This window comes from Pristiophorus japonicus, chromosome 12 (assembly GCF_044704955.1).
Source record: "Pristiophorus japonicus isolate sPriJap1 chromosome 12, sPriJap1.hap1, whole genome shotgun sequence".
NCBI lineage: Eukaryota > Metazoa > Chordata > Chondrichthyes > Pristiophoridae > Pristiophorus > Pristiophorus japonicus.
The window spans coordinates 31,041,432-31,062,191 of record NC_091988.1 but is presented as its reverse complement, the minus strand read 5'-3'; the positions used below and the strand labels follow the sequence as shown (position 1 = coordinate 31,062,191).

Here is a 20,760-nt window from a genome sequence, read left to right as displayed (position 1 = left end):
ATTTGCAGAAAGCACCTGGACCAAGCAGTTCACAGACTACCCTGAAGAACCCACAACAGACACCACCTTTTTCGAGCCCACAACACACACCCAAAGGATCAACGACACCACGCTGGACCAGGAAATCGAACCCATCACGCCCAACAGCCCAGCAAGGCCAGGCTCACCCAGCAGCCCTGCAGGGCCAACAACACACCAGCCCAGCAAGGGCACAGCCAACACACCAGAACAGACATTTGTACTGAGGCAGTCCACCAGGGAAAGAAAGGCTCCCGACCGCCTCACCTTGTAAATAGTTTTCACTTTGACTTTGTGGGAGGGGAGTGATGTTGTGTATCTGTAAAGCATGCACTCCCATGTTCCGCCACCAGGTAGTGTATCCCCTGAAGCCCCAAGGGATCCCAGCATCCCTTGGGAGCACTGTATATAAGCTGGCCCCCGAAGGCCTGTTCCTCACTCTGGAGCGTCTTAATAAAGACTGAGGTCACTGTTCCTTTAACCTCCTTGTGTGCAGTCTCATCTGTGTGAGAAGTACAACACTAATTTTGAGAGTTTCAGATCGCTCTGTACCAGAACATTTTGCAATCTCTCCCCATTTAAATAATAATTAGCTTTTTTATTTTTCTTACTGTGGTGTATGTAGCACACAAATCACTGACTCCACACGGTCTGGTGTAAGTCTAACTGCTGTGACCTTCATCCTTTATTGTTCAGCTCCAGAGTGCCTCCCAGGTGTGGTGGTCAGCCTTATATAGCCCTTGTTACAGGTACTACCAGGGTTTCCCACCGCAGCGCCCTCTGTGGTGTGGCATAGTACTTACAATGCATTTAAGGTACTGGTACGATACACATATCATTACATAACATCACCTTTCCCCCCCCCTCCACCTGGACGCAGGACAACGATACACACATCATTACATAACATCACACTTGTCCAACGGAAGGCAGGTGGGCATAGACAGTGCGTTAGTATGGTACATATTATCTGGTACATTAACTGGTTATTGATTGGTAGCGGAACCTTGATTTCCTTGTTAGCCGTTATCATTAATTGTACTTCATTCATTATTTTACACAAATACAGTGGTCATTCAGCATAAAAAAAGAGTAATTCTTATTATAAATTCACTATCTCACATTAACATAGCTCATTTTAGACTCGCTCTGCCAAACAGAAGTCCTTTGTGTGGACCACCTTTGTCAGGCCCTTTTAAGACTCCCGGGTGCATTTCCTTTTTAAGGCGCCATCTTTGATGCAGGAGGATTCCACGAGGCTTCTCCTTGGGCGCCGCCATCTTTGATGCTCTGCAGCTCCGACACGATGCTGCCGCCATCTTCTTCTCCGCCACTCCGGATGCCCTCCGCCGTCGCAGCCTCTGCTCCCCTCCGCTGCCACCTGACTTGCTGCCTCTCTTGCGGCCGTCGTGGCCTCTCCAGCGGCCGCACTTGCCGCGTCCCCCGCGGCCTCCGTAGCCCCCAACCTCCAGCTGCTGCCGCCGCCCGATGTCAACAGCTCCTCGGCAGGGCTCTTCCGAACCGCCGGCCCCTGGATCCCTCAGCATCCCGCCCGCAGCACCCCGCCGGCTCAACCCCCACCCCCCCTTGGGCCCCTCTGTGCAGGGCTGCTTGCCTGTGGGGGCTGGGGCTGCAGGGTCTCTGTGTGAGATCTGGGCCTGGGACTTACCTGTGGGGATTAATGCTGCAGGGTCTCTGTGAGGTCCAGGCCTGGGATTTGCCTGTGAGTGGATTGAGGCTGCAGCTCCAGCTCGGTCGGCGCTGCTCTCTGGGGACCCGGGGCACAGCAGCACCCCGGGGAGCAGCAGCCTGTGGAGTGATGAAGTCTTCCCAGCTCCCACGGACCATCCCCATCCACCTCAAAAGTAGTAATCTCGGGATTGCTACCAGTGCCACGTGCTAGTCAGAGTAGGAATCGCAGGATAGCGCAGATGAATACGTGGCTTGAGCAGTGGTGCAGCAGGGAGGGATTCAAATTCCTGGGGCATTGGGACCGGTTCTGGGGGAGGTGGGACCAGTACAAACCGGACGGTCTGCATCTGGGCAGGACCGGAACCAATGTCCTAGGGGGAGTGTTTGCTAGTGCTGTTGGGGAGGATTTAAACTAATATGGCAGGGGGATGGGAACCAATGCAGGGAGACAGAGGGAAACAAAAAGGAGACGAAAGCAAAAGACAGAAAGGAGATGAGGAAAAGTGGAGGGCAGAGAAACCCAAGGCAAAGAACAAAAAGGGCCACTGTACAGCAAAATTCTAAAAGGACAAAGGGTGTTAATAAAATAAGCCTGAAGGCTTTGTGTCTTAATGCAAGGAGTATCCGCAATAAAGTGGATGAATTAATTGTGCAAATAGATGTTAACAAATATGATGTGATTGGGATTACGGAGACGTGGCTCCAGGATGATCAGGGCTGGGAACTCAACATTCAGGGGTATTCAACATTCAGGAAGGATAGAATAAAAGGAAAAGGAGGTGGGGTAGCATTGCTGGTTAAAGAGGAGATTAATGCAATAGTTAGGAAAGACATTAGCTTGGATGATGTGGAATCTATATGGGTAGAGCTGCAGAACACCAAAGGGCAAAAAACGTTAGTAGGAGTTGTGTACAGACCTCCAAACAGTAATAGGGATGTTGGGGAGGGCATCAAACAGGAAATTAGGGGTGCATGCAATAAAGGTGTAGCAGTTATAATGGGTGACTTTAATATGCACATAGATTGGGCTAGCCAAACTGGAAGCAATACGGTGGAGGAGGATTTCCTGGAGTGCATAAGGGATGGTTTTCTAGACCAATATGTTGAGGAACCAACTAGGGGGGAGGCCATCTTAGACTGGGTGTTGTGTAATGAGAGAGGATTAATTAGCAATCTCATTGTGCGAGGCCCCTTGGGGAAGAGTGACCATAATATGGTGGAATTCTGCATTAGGATGGAGAATGAAACAGTAATTTCAGAGACCATGGTCCAGAACTTAAAGAAGGGTAACTTTGAAGGTATGAGGCGTGAATTGGCTAGGATAGATTGGCGAATGATACTTAGGGGGTTGACTGTGGATGGGCAATGGCAGACATTTAGAGACCGCATGGATGAAGTACAACAATTGTACATTCCTGTCTGGCGTAAAAATAAAAAGGGGAAGGTGGCTCAACCGTGGCTATCTAGGGAAATCAGGGATAGTATTAAAGCCAAGGAATTGGCATACAAATTGGCCAGAAATAGCAGCGAACCTGGGGACTGGGAGAAATTTAGAACTCAGCAGAGGAGGACAAAGGGTTTGATTAGGACAGGGAAAATGGAGTACGAGAAGAAGCTTGCAGGGAACATTAAGGCGGATTGCAAAAGTTTCTATAGGTATGTAAAGAGAAAAAGGTTGGTGAAGACAAACGTAGGTCCCCTGCAGTCAGAATCAGGGGAAGTCATAACGGGGAACAAAGAAATGGCAGACCAATTGAACAAGTACTTTGGTTCGGTATTCACTAAGGAGGATACAAACAACCTTCCGGATATAAAAGGGGTCAGAGGGTCTAGTAAGGAGGGGGAACTGAGGGAAATCTTTATTAGTCGGGAAATTGTGTTGGGGAAATTGATGGGATTGAAGGCCGATAAATCCCCAGGGCCTGATGGACTGCATCCTAGAGTACTTAAGGAGGTGGCCTTGGAAATAGCGGATGCATTGACAGTCATTTTTCAACATTCCATTGACTCTGGATCAGTTCCTATGGAGTGGAGGGTAGCCAATCTAACCCCACTTTTTAAAAAAGGAGGGAGAGAGAAAACAGGGAATTACAGACCGGTCAGCCTGACCTCAGTAGTGGGTAAAATGATGGAATCAATTATTAAGGATGTCATAGCAGTGCATCTGGAAAATGGTGACATGATAGGTCCAAGTCAGCATGGATTTGTGAAAGGGAAATCATGCTTGACAAATCTTCTGGAATTTTTTGAGGATGTTTCCAGTAAAGTGGACAAGGGAGAACCAGTTGATGTGGTATATTTGGACTTTCAGAAGGCTTTCGACAAGGTCCCACACAAGAGATTAATGTGCAAAGTTAAAGCACATGGGATTGGGGGTAGTGTGCTGACGTGGATTGAGAACTGGTTGTCAGACAGGAAGCAAAGAGTAGGAGTAAACGGGTAAACGGGTACTTTTCAGAATGGCAGGCAGTGACTAGTGGAGTGCCGCAAGGTTCTGTGCTGGGGCCCCAGCTGTTTACATTGTACATTAATGATTTAGACGAGGGGATTAAATGCAGTATCTCCAAATTTGCGGATGATACTAAGTTGGGTGGCAGTGTGAGCTGCGAGGAGGATGCTATTAGGCTGCAGAGTGACTTGGATAGGTTAGGTGAGTGGGCAAATGCATGGCAGATGAAGTATAATGTGGATAAATGTGAGGTTATCCACTTTGGTGGTAAAAACAGAGAGACAGACTATTATCTGAATGGTGACAGATTAGGAAAAGGGAAGGTGCAACGAGACCTGGGTGTCATGGTACATCAGTCATTGAAGGTTGGCATGCAGGTACAGCAGGCGGTTAAGAAAGCAAATGGCATGTTGGCCTTCATAGCGAGGGGATTTGAATACAGGGGCAGGGAGGTGTTGCTACAGTTGTACAGGGCCTTGGTGAGGCCACACCTGGAGTATTGTGTACAGTTTTGGTCTCCTAACTTGAGGAAGGACATTCTTGCTATTGAGGGAGTGCAGCGAAGGTTCACCAGACTGATTCCCGGGATGGCGGGACTGACCCATCAAGAAAGATTGGATCAACTGGGCTTGTATTCACTGGAGTTCAGAAGAATGAGAGGGGACCTCATAGAAACGTTTAAAATTCTGACGGGTTTAGACAGGTTAGATGCAGAAAGAATGTTCCCAATGTTGGGGAAGTCCAGAACCAGGGGTCACAGTCTGAGGATAAGGGGTAAGCCATTTAGGACCGAGATGAGGAGAAACTTCTTCACCCAGAGAGTGGTGAACCTGTGGAATTCTCTACCACAGAAAGTAGTTGAGGCCAATTCACTAAATATATTCAAAAGGGAGTTAGATGAAGTCCTTACTACTAGGGGGATCAAGGGTTATGGCGAGAAAGCAGGAAGGGGGTACTGAAGTTTCATGTTCAGCCATGAACTCATTGAATGGCGGTGCAGGCTAGAAGGGCTGAATGGCCTGCTCCTGCACCTATTTTCTATGTTTCTATGTTTCTATGTGTCGGCCCATCGCCTGCAACGACCCACAAAGGTAAAGCGTGCGTCTCGTCCCGGTGGGATACCTGCACCATCGCTCTGCCGAGAACAGGTATCAGTTCCCTGGTGTAGGTACGCAGCTTCGCCGTGACCGGGACCAGCTTGGGTCGTACGGCTGGGTTAATCCACAGTTTATCAAAAGTTCTCCGACTCATCAACGACGGACCCGAGCCCGTGTCCACTTCCATACTCACTGGGACTCCGTTGATTTTTACTTCACTCATCACTGGGGGTGAATCGTCGGTGCACGTATACAGTCCAAGCACCTCATCTTCTTCTACCTGCTCCTCGCTGAACAGCGGATCATCCCCCATCTCCTCAGCCACATGGTGAGTCCGATTTCTTTTACACATACGCTGAAGGTGGCCTTTAACGTGGCAGGTATTGCACGTATACTCCGCAAACCTGCACCGGTGAGCCCCATGGCTTCCTCCACAGCGCCAGCATGGTGCTGCTTGATTGGCCCCCCTCGGCGGACTCTGAGCTCCAGGATCCCGAGGTCCGTGCTCTCTGCCCCGGGCAGAGCCACGTTCTGCAGTTTTGTCCGTGGTGGGCGCTATCCTGTGGACAGTGCCTGCCGGGTTCGAGACTGTGTGGATTATTTGCTTGGTGCTGCAAGTCGAGGTCATATATGCCCGGCTGATGGCGATGGCCTTTGTCAGAGTGACTGTGGGTTCCGTGGCCAGCAGCTTGTGAAGGAGGCCCTCGTGGCCAATCCCCATAACGAAAACATCCCACAAAGCCTCGTCAAGGTGTGCGCCAAAATCACACGGCGCCGCGAATCTCCTGAGGTCCGCAGCATATTTGGTGACATCCTGGCCCTCAGGTCTGCAGTGATGGTAAAATTTGTATCTGGCCGTGAGGATGCTCTCCTTCGGTTTCAACTGGTCACGAATGAGTTCAGTCAGCTCCTCGTATGACTTGTCCCTGGCGCTCCTGGGTGCCAGCAAATTCCTGACGAGACAGTAAACCTCATCTCCACAAATGGAGAGCAATATCGCCTTACGCTTCTCTCTCATTGCGTCCGTGTCCTCCGTCAGGTCATTTGCTGTGAAGTAGTACTCGAGCCTTTCCGTAAAGGCCTCCCAATCATTGCCCACGGTAAAATCCTTTAGCAAGCCCAGAGTAGCCATGGTTGCGTGGAGTTCGTCCGCTTCCTCATTGCCAATGTGGTGTATGTAGCACACAAATCACTGACTCCACACGGTCTGGTGTAAGTCTAACTGCTGTGACCTTCGTCCTTTATTGTTCAGCTCCAGAGTGCCTCCCAGATGTGGTGGTCACCCTTATATAGCCCTTGTTACAGGTACTACCAGGGTTTCCCACTGCAGCGCCCTCTGTGGTGTGGCATAGTACTTACAATACATTTAAGGTACTAGGACGATACACACATCATTACATAACACTTACAAAAGCGGATAACCTCACATTTTCCCACATTATATTCCATCTGCCAATTTTTTTCCCACTCACTTAGCCTATCTATGTCTCTTTGCAGATTCTTTGCATTCTCTTCAAAACATGCTTTCCCACCTATCTTTGTATCATCAGCAAATTTCGCTACATTATACTCTGTCCCTTCATCTTTTTCATTAATATAGATTGTAAATAATTGAGGCTCCAGGACAGATCCCTGTGGCACTCCACTAGTTACAGTTTGCCAACCTAAAAATGACCCATTTATCCTGACTCTGTTTTCTGATAGTTTGCCAATCCTCTTATCCATGTTAATATATTACCTTCAACCCCGGAAGCTCTTATCTTGTGCAGTAACCTTTTATGTGGCACCTTGTCGAATGCTTTTTGGAAATCCAAATAAATGACGTCCACTGGTTCCCCTTTATCCACCCTGCTGGTTACATCCTCAAAGAACTCCAACAAATTTGTCAAACATGACTTCTTTTTCATAAAACCATGCTGACTGTTCTTGATTGCATTATCATCATTATCATCCCTGGAACCATTCTTATAAATCTTTTCTGCACCCTGAGGCTTTCACATCCTTCCAAAAATGCAGTGCCCAGAATTGGACACAATATTCCAATTGAGGCCGAACCAGTCTTTTATAAAAGGTTCATCATAACTTCCTTGCTTTTGAAAGAAAGAATGCAAAAGGCAGGAGGCAACAGAGCAGAGTAGCACTAGGGTAAGTGTAAACCACAAGGTGATAGGAAGGGACAATATGTATGAATATAAAGGGGCTGCAGGAGGGGTCAAAACTAAAAATCATGGTTTAAAAACTAGTATTAAAACACTCTACCTAAACGCACGCAGCATTCGAAATAAAGTAAATGAGTTGACGGCACAAATCATTACAAATGGGTATGATTTGGTGGCCATGACAGGAACGTGGTTGCAGGGTGGCCAAGACTGGGAATTAAACATACAGGGATATCTGACAATTCGGAAAGATACACAAGAAGGGAAAGGAGGTGGGGTAGCTCTGTTAATAAAGGATGATATCAGGGCAGTTGTGAGAGACGATATTGGCTCTAAAAAACAAAATGTTGAATCATTGTGGGTGGAGATTAGAGATAGTAAGGGGAAAAAGTCATTGGTGGGCGTAGTTTATAGGCCCCCAAATAATAACTTCACGGTGGGGCGGGCAATAATCAAGGGAATAATGGAGGCATGTGAAAAAGGAACGGCAGTAATCATGGGGGATTTTAACCTACATATCGATTGGTAGCCTTGAGGAGGAATTCATAGAATGCATACGGGATTGTTTCTTAGAACAGTATGTTACAGAACCTACAAGGGAGCAAGCTATCTTCGATCTGGTCCTGTCTAATGAGACTGGAATGATAAACGATCTCCTAGTAAAAGATCCTTTCAGAATGAGTGATCACAGTATGGTTGAATTTGTAGTACAGATTGAGGGTGAAGAAGTAGTGTCTCAAATGAGCGTACTATGCTTAAACAAAGGGGACTACAGTGGGATGAGGGCAGAGTTGGCTAAAGTAGACTGGAAACACAGACTAAACGGTGGCACATTTGAGGAACAGTGGAGGACTTTTAAGGAGCTCTTTCATAGTGCTCAACAAAAATATATTCCAGTGAAAAAGAAGGGCGGTAAGAGAAGGGATAACCAGCCGTGGATAACCAAGGAAATAAAGGAGAGTATCAAATTAAAAACCAATGTGTATAAGGTGGCCAAGGTTCGTGGGAAACTAGAAGATTGGGAAAATTTTAAACGACAGCAAAGAATGACGAAGAAAGCAATAAAGAAAGGAAAGATAGATTACGAAAGTAAACTTGCGCAAAACATAAAAACAGATAGTAAAAGCTGTTACCGATATATAAAACGGAAAAGAGTGACTAAAGTAAATGTTGGTCCCTTAGAAGATGAGAAGGTCGGATTTAATAATGGGAAATGTGGAAATGGCTGAGACCGTAAACAATTATTTTGCTTCGGTCTTCACAGTGGAAGACACAAAAACCATGCCAAAAATTGCTGGTCACGGGAATGTGGGAAAGAAGGACCTTGAGATAATCACGATCACTAGGGGGGTAGTGCTGGACAGGTTAATGGGACTCAAGGTAGACAAGTCCCCTGGTCCTGATGAAATGCATCCCAGGGTATTAAAAGAGATGGCGGAAGTTATAGCAGATGTATTCGTTATAATCTACCAAAATTCTCTGGACTCTGGGGAGGTACCAGCGGATTGGAAAGCAGCTAATGTAACGCCTCTGTTTAAAAAAGGAGGCAGACAAAAGGCAGGTAACTATAGGCTGGTTAGTTTAACATATGTAGTGGGGAAAATGCTTCAAGCTATCATTAAGGAAGAAATAGCGGGACATCGAGATAGGATTAGTGCAATCAAGCAGACGCAACATGGATTCATGAAGGGGAAATCATGTTTTACTAATTTACTGGAATGCTTTGAAGATATCATGAGCATGGTGGATAGAGGTGTACCGATGGATGTGGTGTATTTAGATTTCCAAAAGGCATTCGATAAGGTGCCACACAAAAGGTTACTGCAGAAGATAAAGGTATGCAGAGTCAGAGGAAATGTATCAGCATGGATAGAAAATTGGCTGGCTAACAGAAAGCAGAGAGTCGGGATAAATGGGTTCTTTTCGGGTTGGAAATTGGTGGTTAGTGGTGTGCCACAGGGAACGGTGCTGGGACCACAACTGTTTACAATATACATAGATGACCTGGAAGAGGGGACAGAGTGTAGTGTAACAAAATTTGCAGCTGACACAAAGATTAGTGGGAAAGCGGGTTGTGTAGAGGACACAGAGAGGCTGCAAAGAGATTTAGATAGGTTAAGCGAATGGGCTAAGGTTTGGCAGATGGAATACAATGTCGGAAAATGTGAGGTTATCCACCTTGGAAAAAAAAACACAGTAAAAGGGAATATTATTTGAATGGGGAGAAATTACAACATGCTGCGGTGCAGAGGGACCTGGGGGTCCTTGTGCATGAATCCCAAAAAGTTAGTTTGCAGGTGCAGCAGGTAATCAGGAAGGCGAATGGAATGTTGGCCTTCATTGCGAGAGGGATGGAGTATAAAAGCAGGGAGGTCCTGCTGCAACTGTATTGGGTATTAGTGAGGCCGCACCTGGAGTACTGTGTGCAGTTTTGGTCACCTTACTTAAGGAAGGATATGCTAGCTTTGGAGGGGGTACAGAGACGATTCACTAGGCTGATTCCGGAGATGAGGGGGTTACCTTATGATGATAGATTGAGTAGACTGGGTCTTTACTCATTGGAGTTCAGAAGGATGAGGGGTGATCTTTTCAAAACTTTTGAAATAATGAAAGGGATAGACAAAATAGAGGCAGAGAGGTTGTTTCCACTGGTCGGGGAGACTAGAACTAGGGGACACAGCCTCAAAATACGGGGGAGCCAATTTAAAACCGAGTTGAGAAGGAATTTCTTCTCCCAGAGGGTTGTGAATCTGTGGAATTCTCTGCCCAAGGAAGCAGTTGAGGCTAGCTCATTGAATGTATTCAAATCACAGATAGATAGATTTTTAACCAATAAGGGAATTAAGGGTTACGGGGAGCAGGCGGGTAAGTGGAGCTGAGTCCACGGTCAGATCAGCCATGATCTTGCTGAATGGCGGAGCAGGCTCGAGGGGCTAGATGGCCTACTCCTGTTCCTAATTCTTATGTTCTTTCCTGCCACCTTCACTGATTTTTGTACATAGACCCTTAGGTCTCTCTGTTTCTGCACCCACTTTAGAATTGTACCCCTTTGTATATATTGCCTCTCCTCATTATTCCTACCAAAATTTATCACCGTACTTTTCTGCATTAAATTTCATCCACCATGTGTCCACCCATTCCACCAGCCTGTCTACATCTTCTTGAAGTCTATCACTATCCACTATACTTTCAAGTCATCTGCAATTTTTGATATTGTGCCCTGTACACTCAAGTCGAATTCATTAATATACATCAAGAAAAGCAGTGGTCCTAGTACCGAACCCTGGGGAACACCACTGTATACCTTCCTCCAGTCTGAAAAACAACCGTTTGCCACTACTCTCGGTTTCCTGTCACTTAGCCAGTTTTGTAGCCATGCTGCCACTGTCCCTTTTATTCCATGGGCTTCACCCTTGCTGGCAAGCCTATTATGTGGCACTTCATCAAACGCCTTTTGGAAGTCCATGTACACCACATTAACCGCACTGTTCTCATCAATCCTCTCGGTTACCTCATCAAAAAACTCAATCAAGTTAGTTGAACACGATTTGCCTTCAACAAATTTCTAAAAGCTTTCCCACGACCGAAGTTAAACTGACTGGCCTGTAGTTGCTGGGTTTATCCTTGCATCCTTTTTTGAACAAGGATGTAACATTTGCAATTCTCCAGTCCTCTGCCACCAACCCCATATCCAAGGAGAAATCTAAGATTATGGCCAGTCATCATCATCATAGGCAGTCCCTCGGAATCGAGGAAGACTTGCTTCCATTCTTAGAATGAGTCCTTAGGTGGCTGAACAGTCCAATACGAGCGCCACAGTCCCTGCCACAGGTGGGACAGGTTTGCCGCGCATTCCTTCCGCTGCCTGCGCTTGTTTTCTGCATGCACTCGGCGATGAGACTCGATGCACTCAGCGCCCTCCTGGATGCACCTCCTTCACTCAGGGTGGTCCCTGGCCAGGGACTCCCATGTGTCAGTGGGGATGCCGCACTTTATCAGGAAGGCTTTGAGGGCTCCTATGGCAGGTACCTCCACAATGTCCACCATTACTTCCCTCAATGTCCTAGGATGCATCCCATCAGGTCCTGGTGACTTATCTACTTTAAGTACAGCCAGCCTTTCTAGTACCTACTCCTGATCAATTTTTATCCCATCCACTATCTCAACTACCCCCTCTTTCACTATGACTTTGGCAGCATCTTCTTCCTTGGTAAAGACAAATGCAAAATACTCATTTAGTACCTCAGCCATGCACTCTGCCTCCATGCGCAAGTCATCTCTTTGGTCCCGAATTAGCCCCACCCCTCCTCTTACTATTTATTCTAAATGTATTTTTTATATACTCTTCTTCAAAATAATGCCATGGGATCTTTTAACGTCTCAGTTTAACAACTCATACGGAAGACGGCACCTCCGACAGTGCAGCATTCCTTCAGTACTGCATTAGAGTGTCAGCCTAGATTTTTATGCTCAAGTCTCTGGAGTGGGGCTTGAAACCACAACCTTCTAACTCAGTGGGCTAAGTATACCAAGCAAGAGCCAGACTTAGGAGATGCACGGAGTTGTAGCAAGGTGAGTGAGAAAAGTGAAACTGGAGGGAAAGTTGCTCCAGGCTAACAACATGCATCTTCATGTGGGTATAACAAGAGAATAACTAGCTCACAAGAAAAACAGAAAAAAAATGTAAAAGCATTTTGCGGCACAGGGGAAAAAATAAGATGGGAGAGAAAAAGGAAGGAAGAGTGATTTTTGCCTTTCCAGAGAGACTAACGAATTGTGCCAATGCCATCACAATCCTGACTGAAATCAGTTAACTCAAAACAGCCCAGGGATCAAATTCTCCTTCGTTCAGATGGCTCAAAACTATGCCACAAGCTGTATTTACTCGCTGCGCCATCAGGGAGTCAGTCATGATTTTTAAAAACAGCTACCTTCCTCATTCTTCAGTCTACGTTCACCTTCCAGGCGCGCTGCACATCTATTTTCTGGCTATGGGATATTGGTGTATCGTACTTGGTAAAATCTTAAGTGTTATGCATTATTTACTACATTACAAGAGTGATTACACTTCAAAAAGTACTTCATTGGCTGTAAAATGCTTTGAAACGACCTGAGGCTGTGAAAGGTACTATATAGATGCAAGATTTTCTTTCTTGAAATTATTTCATGGTTGTGCACCCATTTTCTATGTTTCTATGTATGGACCTCCTAAAAAAAAGTTAACTCTTTGTACTCAGTGAAATTTACGGAACAAAAACAACTTACAAGCAGAAGTTTTTTTCCTTCCACTAACAACAGAATAAGACACTTGCATACAACACATGTCCTGTTTTACAACACAAAAGACGACTTGTCCATAAATTCTGATATAACCTTTCTTTTCATTAAGCAGACTCTGCAACCCCAGGTGCCATTTTGAAGTGGGACCACTTCCATTAAAAAAAAATGTAAGACCATATAGGAAGTGGGAATAGAAATTGATAATTATTCAACAATAATCTTTTGAAAAGAACTGTGGTGTCCATAATGTCAAAGTTCTATCATCCACCTTTAAGGAAATGTGGAAAGCAATGACAAAAATCAACAGAGCAGATTGCAACCTTTGTAAAACAGGTTGGTATGAGCCAGAGCTATCAAGAAGACCTTGACTCTTCCAATGGGAAATGGAGAATGTTAAGGATCTGGAAATAATTAGAAAAAACAAAAAAGAAAACTATACACATGATGCAAACGCAAAGAATTCATTGTCTTTTATATGATTAATGTCCTATATTAAAATTACCAAGATAGCAGTACTAGGAGACCAGCATATAGCATAACCACAATATATATATATACACACACATCAATTTTCTAGTTTAAAATGGATTTTTGTTACAATCACAGTTACATTACGAAAGATAAACTGCAAGGTACATCTTGGCTTTTATTTCATTTGTTTAACAAATGCTGATTTCTGATTAGATTTTCCACTGATGGAGAGAGAATACTTCAACTTCACCATGACTTAATTACAGCATGTATCCAAATTCAAGCCCCAAACTAAACTCTTTTGTGGTTTAACAACTGTTAGTTGAAGATTGAAAAATTCTTTAAATCTACAAAGTGCTCAATTAGCAAGAGTAAAAAATAAAGATAGTTTACTAAAACTCTGGCAATTGAGCTGTTGAATTAAAAAAAGGTGGCTGTAGAACAATTATAGTTGCTGCAGGTATTTAATTTATAAAGGAAATGTAAAAGTCTCCTGGAAGTTATGCTATTGGCGCAATTTATTTTGTATCATAATGAAGATATGCAAATTTAATAGTTTGGGACAAAATGACTTTCTTTGAAAGAAGCAGTTTCCCAATCCCAATCAAGTATTTATAATACAAATACTTTATTTTGTTGTCATGGGTGATGCTCCTTTTCAGGATTCCTTCCTCCCCTCCCTCCTTATCCCTGTGAATGTACCATTTGTGGCTAAGAGGGAGAACAGGTAGGTAATCTACTCTCATGCTTCTGCCAATGCTTTCTGAAATTTGCTTTAAGAAGAAAAGTGAGTTCAATTAGTGAATCTTTCTGTAATTCTTATCCTCATTCCCTGTAATAACACATTGCAATATTTCCCAAGTCAAAAAGCCAAGATTGGGAACTTAACATTGGTGTAAATGTGAGTGAAAGCCATACCCAAAGCCACTTTCCTAAAGAATTCACTAGTTTTCGTTTTAATATTGGTTCCTATTCTCTCCCAGTGTGACTCATCTTTCGGACTAGTTTTAGACAGACAAGAAAAAAATGGACAGTGTAAACACAGATACATAAGTATGTATACACACGCAAACACACAAGCAGAACAGCCGATACTCTTCTTGTTCTACTTATTATTTATTTCTCATTCACTCACAATCTATCCTTTTCATGTCAACCGTCTCACACATTTCTGTACCTCTTGACTTGCTCATCTGATTCTCTTCCTCTTTAAATGTATCTCCCGTTCACCTAAACCTTTTACAATTATCAGCAGGAAAATTTGAGCCCTGGAATTCAACATAATGCTTTAATCTCACCTCCTCTAACATCAGACATTACCTACATCACAGTTCCATCCTGAGTATCCCCTATTAACCTCATTATGCAACATTTAAAGTAATACTTAATTGGACTATGTATTTACTTTCCTTAATTCAAAGCACTCAGGAAAATCTATGGGTACATAAAAAATTTGCATTCCACTGAATTCCACCTTGTTTTTGCTCCAGTTTAGGCATTGTGTCTCGATGTATAGGTGGCAATTACCTTCTTAGGCACTGTTAGCAGCACTTCAAAATATTAATTTCTTAGAAAATGTTATCACCCTTGTGCTTGCTGACCTGCACTGGTTCCCAGTCCAGCTACACTTTGATTTTAAAATTCTCATGGAGTCCCTCCATGGCCTCACCCCTCCCTTTCTCTGTAACTACCTCCAGCCTACAACCCTCAGAGATCTCTGCACTCCTCCAATTCTGGCTCTTGTGCATCCCCAATTTTCATTGCTCAGTCATTGACGGACATGCTTTCAGTTGCCTAGGTCCCACACTTTGAAATTCTCTCCCTAATCATCTCCACCTCTCTCTCCTCCTTTAAAGTGCTCCTTAAAACCTACCTTTTTGACTAAGCTTTTGATGACTTGTCCTAATATCTCCTAATGTGACTCGGTTTCAAATTTTGTTTGATTAACACACCTGTGAAGTGCCTTGGGACACTTGACTACGTTTAAAGGCTCCATATAAATTCAAGTTGCTGTTGTACACCTTCTCCTACTCTTTGATAATCGATTTATATTCTATCCCTTGCTTACCAAAACAAAGTATTTCCACTTTCATTATAGTTTGGCTTTTTCTGTACATCAAATGTGCATCACCCTCCTCACTCTCATACACACAGAAAGAGAAGTTAAGATTTTCTGCATAACATTGCAACAAGATGCCATGAAAGGCAGTGCTATAGCCTGGAATTGTTTCTGGGGTTGGATAGGGAAAGCAGCTTTCAAGAGATGGGTACACAATGCTCACAGTCAACAAGCTCCCCGCTGGAGTGGATTAAACTACAGAACCAGTGGGAACTTGTTCAACCTTAGTCGTCTCCAGGCCAGGTCGAAGACCAAGACCACCCCAACCTCTGCCGTCGAGCTACAGTACGCGGACGATGCCTGCGTCTGCGCACAGAGGCTGAATTCCAGGACATAGTCAATGTATTCACTGAGGCATACGAAAGCATGGGCCTTATGCTAATCATTCGTAAGACAAAGGTCCTCCACCAGCCTGTCCTCGCCGCACAGCACTGCCTTCCAGTCATCAAGATCCACGACGTAGCCCTGAACAATGTGGACCATTTCCCATACCTCAGGAGCCTCTTATCAACAAGAGCAGACACTGACGAGATTCAACACCGCCTCCAGTGCGCCAGTGCAGCCTTCGGCCGCCTGAGGAAAAGAATGTTTGAAGACCAGGCCCTCAAATCTGCCACCAAGCTCATGGTCTACAGGGCTGTGGTAATACCTGCCCTCCTGTATGGCTCAGAGACATGGACCATGTACAGTAGACACCTCAAGTTGCTGGAGAAATACCACCAACGATGTCGCCGCAAGATCCTACAAATCCCCTGGGAGGACAGACGCACCAACATTACCGTCCTTGATCAGGCCAACATCCCCAGCATTGAATCACTGACTGTTATGTCATGATGTGTGTATCGTCCCAGTACCTTAAATGTAATGTAAGCACTATGCCACACCACAGAGGGCGCTGTGGTGGGAAACCTGGTAGTACCTGCAACAGGCACTATATAAGGCTGACCACTACACCCGAGAGGCACTCTGGAGCTGAACAATAAAGGACGAAGGTCACAGCAGTTTGTGCTACATCCACCACACTGACCACACTTGATCAGCTCCGCTGGGCAGGCCACATTGTCCGCACGCCAGACACGAGACTCCCAAAGCAAGCACTCTACTCGGAACTCCTTCACGGCAAACGAGCCAAAGGTGGGCAGAGGAAACATTACAAGGACACCCTCAAAGCCTCCCTGATAAAGTGTAATATCCCCACTGGCACCTGGGAGTCCCTGGCCAAAGACCGCCGCCCCAAGTGGGAGAAGTGCATCCGGGAAGGCGCTGAGCATCTCGAGTCTCATCGCTGAGAGCATGCAGAAATCAAGCGTAGGCAGCGGAAAGAGCGTGCGGCAAACCTGTCCCACCCTCCCCTTCCCTCAACGACTATCTGTCCCACCTGTGACAGGGACTGTGGTTCTCGTATTGGACTGTTCAGTCACCTAAGGACTCGTTAAAAGTGGAAGCAAGTCTTCCTCGATTCCGAGGGGCTGCCTATGATGATGATGATGATGATGATGGACATAATGCTCAGTTATACAACACCAAAAAAATGCAATATCGCTTTAAATTGCCTATTCAGCGCACCCGTATTTTGCACGTAAAAAACTGCATTGCAATCCCAGAAACAGGGGTAAGTACATGCAAAAAAGGTAAGTTAAAGTTAAAGTTTTTATTTTTTAATTCTTTTGTAGCGATTACTTAGTTAAGGGTTTTCTAAATGTTTTGTGATTTTTGATTTTTTGCAATTTTTTGTGTGTGTATTCCCCCCTCCCAGGGCTTGTCTTTTTAGCGGTAATCGGCCTCAAACTAAAGTTGACGAGGACCGCGGTTTCCATCGCGAATCCTCGTGCAACGCCGATTTTTACCATCAGGAACATTTCATTGCCAATTTTACCCCTTTAAAAAATTTGTACAGCTGTAAGAATTGGCGCAGGTCCCAGGAAGATATTAAAGGATATTGGACAAAGTGCTTAGGCCAGAAGGTTTTTATTAAAAAACATGCTAGACACTGCACTGTTTCCCAAAAATTGGGAGTCTTGGGACATATTGTGTTTCATTGTTTGCTGAAAATGTCTGGAGCAGACCGAGGTCTCTGGGCAACAATGGCCAGGAAAGAAAACTTATCCCAGGCGATTGACAGGATTGTTCAGTAATGGGAAACCACTTAGCCCAAGATCAGATGCAAAGCAGAAACCCATCAACGGCCATTCACGCCATTACCTGGATGAGATAACCTTGAAATCGAACAAAGAACTGCCATTAAGTCCCAGACCCAGTGGAAGCAGAAGCCATCAGGAGCCATCAACCGAATACACGAACGTAAGATCTGGGATGATGGGCCATTCAGACAATCATCCCAAAGGAAATATTCTATTTTGGCAGGAAGAAGCATGGACTGTAACGTATAAGCGAAGGCAGTTTTTGCTGCCATTTTTCTCTCTCCTCTTAAAAGAACTGTGCACCCCGTCCGGGACGGAGAGGAAACCCACCAACGAGGGACCAAGAACCTTGCTACGGAAGGACCCTTGAGACCAGGACCTGAATGCTGCAACGGCGGCAGGGAATCGGAGGAGAAAGCTTTCCCCAGGAAGAAGCAGCGAGTAAGCCAACGGATAATCTGGGTGAGCATTATCCATGCCCGTGCACCGTTAAGACCACCGAATCGAGTGCGAGGGGGTGTGGTGTGTCCCAAACCAAGCCTTAGGGGTTCAGTGGGGAGGTGCTGTGTGTGATTATAGCATGCGTAAGGTGGGATTTGTTGGACGAATCCAGCTATACCCTGTACATCACCATAGTGTGTTTTCTTAGTCGTCTTAATTCGTGACAGGGACCTGTTAGGACAGGCCAGTTTTTTTGTACTGTTGTACTGTTTCGCTTACGCCACCAGGTCTCACTTTTACTGGTGTGTGTGTCCGAATAAAGTATTGTATAGTTGAGGCCGAAAGACCTGTCTCTGGTTCAGTTTTCTGTTTCCCCAAATAATTCCCATGTTTAGAACCGTAGGCTGGGGTGATTCGAAACCACCAAGGCAAACTACCTACACAGCTGTATCGCCTAAAGACCAATGTGCTGCCTTCTGCTCGTTTACATCTCAGTCATTTCAAAATACTGAACTCAAGAAGTGACTAACATGTGAAAAATCAGATACATGACAACCCCTCATATTCCATATGCATAGTATTATGCTGTTGTGTATAATTATTTTGTTTTAATTCATAAAAGTCGATATAAAGGAGTCTTTTCTTCTTTATAGAATTTGGGTTGTTCCACTTCGCATTTATCAAATATATACTGTGGTGCTTACCTAAATAGGTCTACTTCGTGGATTGTGGGGAGCGCAAAAGAGACTTGTGTGTCAGTCTAAAAGAAACAGAAACAATAAAAATTACCACGAGTATAATTCAATACAGGCTCTGAATCCATGCTGCAAGAGTAAGCTGAACAGCCTGCTGGCATGTGAGCTGTCCAGCATTACATTTGCTACTCTCAACAATCTGCTAATATTATTGATTTAAAAAAATTCACTTCAGTCTTGGTGAAATGCACAATTTCTCAAAATAAATCATCAAATATTTTGGAATGTTTGTAATTTTGTATAAAATATTTATTTCACATCATAGTAACTTTAAGACAGTAAACTTCTAGATGTGCAAGATAGGTTCACAGTATTTTTTTTGAGACACATTACAAAATTAGAATTCCATTCATCATCACGTGTACGGACTAATGGAACACATTGTCAGACATTTATGTCACACTGCTGCCACCAGGGTTAGCCTTTAGCAGTGGGTAGGCAGAGATCACAACTTCCATATACTATCATAAAAAGCGATTAATGCCATTTAGGAAATGGCTTTACTTTATTCCGAATTTTGTAACAGTAGATCTGCTGTCAATATAAACACAAACTATACATGAATGAACGGCTATAAATGAACACTGAACATTCTTCCTGCATTCCTGATCTTAAAACAATTTCAGTGGGATTTACATTATATTTGGCTTACAAAAGTAGCAAAAATGAAACATTCCCCCAATGGTTCAGCCAGTTTAGCTAATGATCAGTTAAGCCACCCAAGTCCAGGAAGTTTGACTCCTGGCCTACGCTCAGTTTGATTATGTGAACTGGGACAGCGGTTAGAATGCAACAACTGGTCTCAGTGCTCTGAGTTAAGGAGGGAAAAACAAACTGACTAAGGTTTCCACTCCTCAGTATAATCCAATGGCTCCTGCTTGAAATCTGCTGATGCGGATATCAGGGCAGGCAAGAACGGGATCAAGCTTGGTTGTGATACCACTCCCAGCTGAATAACCTGATAACATCACAATTGGGCAAAATACTGGAGTCAACAGGCACTCGTGGATTGCACCTCACCAAAGAGTCAATAGGGTACAAATATGTAAGCATATTTGTGGGGCCCTTAAGGTGTCCCAGGCCTAAATTAGAGGCCTAATGCCTGTTGAAGGACACCTTGGTGAAATTAGTCACCGATGAGCGGGGCAGACTTCAGAATTCTTCATGGTCTTTGTGGCCATCAACTACAGGAAATGAGAATTGGTGCCAATAACAATTAACAAACATGCAGCATACACATGCATATGATTTTTTTCTGTGTTTTTCTCAGTATGGCAGGAGAAATGGCATATGAAACTGCTTAAAATGTTACCAGGAGGTAGGAGGGTGGCAAGAACTAGCCAGATTTTTCCACCTTCTAAAGTCAAATCACACATTATAAATGGGTTGGTTTCATCAGCAAGTGGGACAAACTCTGACTGTAACTATAAATAAGGCATCAGATAGGCTATCCAGCTCTACAAAAGTGCCACATTGCTGACCATAAGGCTTCCAAGTAGCATAATTAGTGTCCCTTCTACAGAAATCAGATCTAACCTCTGGTATAATGAACTGCACCAATATCTTGCAATACCATGTTCTCCAAATGACCCTTACCTCATCTCCAGATTGTATTATCTGTGTTGCACCAGGTTTGTCTTGCCCAGTGGGAATCCTAACCTGTTATTCATTAAAAAACGCACACAAATTTTTGATGAATGGATTATAAACTCAAGCAACATCATTTCTTTTACACGAATGAAAGACTATTCCACTGTAAAAAAAAAAACATTAGAATCTTATTTGGCACACAAATTTACAAAATTGAGAGACAGGAAAAAAAAAGCTGGTCCATCAAGCCTGCCCCATACAGTCATGTTACAACTACGCACCACGACTCTCAATGTTCTCCACCCACCATCAACTATGTAATCTCCTGGAAGAGGCAAGAACAAAGATTAAATAAAAAGCCTAGGCCAATTCAGGGAGGTGGGGAAAGGGGCAGGGGGAAGAGAATTCTGGGAAATTGCACTCAGCCGACCCTCCTCAGAAGGCGATCAAAACTAATTCCAGGAGACCAGTGATCGCAATTCACAGCACCCAACATCCCACCTATGTTTTGTAAGCAGAAATATCAGCCTCAGACAGGAACTCGTCCA

At 44.5% G+C, this 20,760-nt stretch overlaps 1 protein-coding gene across 3 annotated transcripts in view; it reads right to left on the bottom strand.

Annotated features, from left to right (window-relative positions):
* The window catches only part of dennd6aa (DENN/MADD domain containing 6Aa), a 142,655-nt gene that overhangs the window by 41,770 nt on the left and 80,125 nt on the right, over positions 1–20,760 (bottom strand). For all 3 annotated transcript variants that reach the window (XM_070895269.1, XM_070895270.1, XM_070895268.1), the window contains exons 8-9: positions 20,219–20,281; positions 18,572–18,627 (exon numbers count right to left, since the gene is read on the bottom strand). In XM_070895269.1, coding sequence (XP_070751370.1) covers positions 18,572–18,627; positions 20,219–20,281 — 119 coding nt within the window. The remainder of the gene's footprint in view (positions 1–18,571; positions 18,628–20,218; positions 20,282–20,760) is intronic.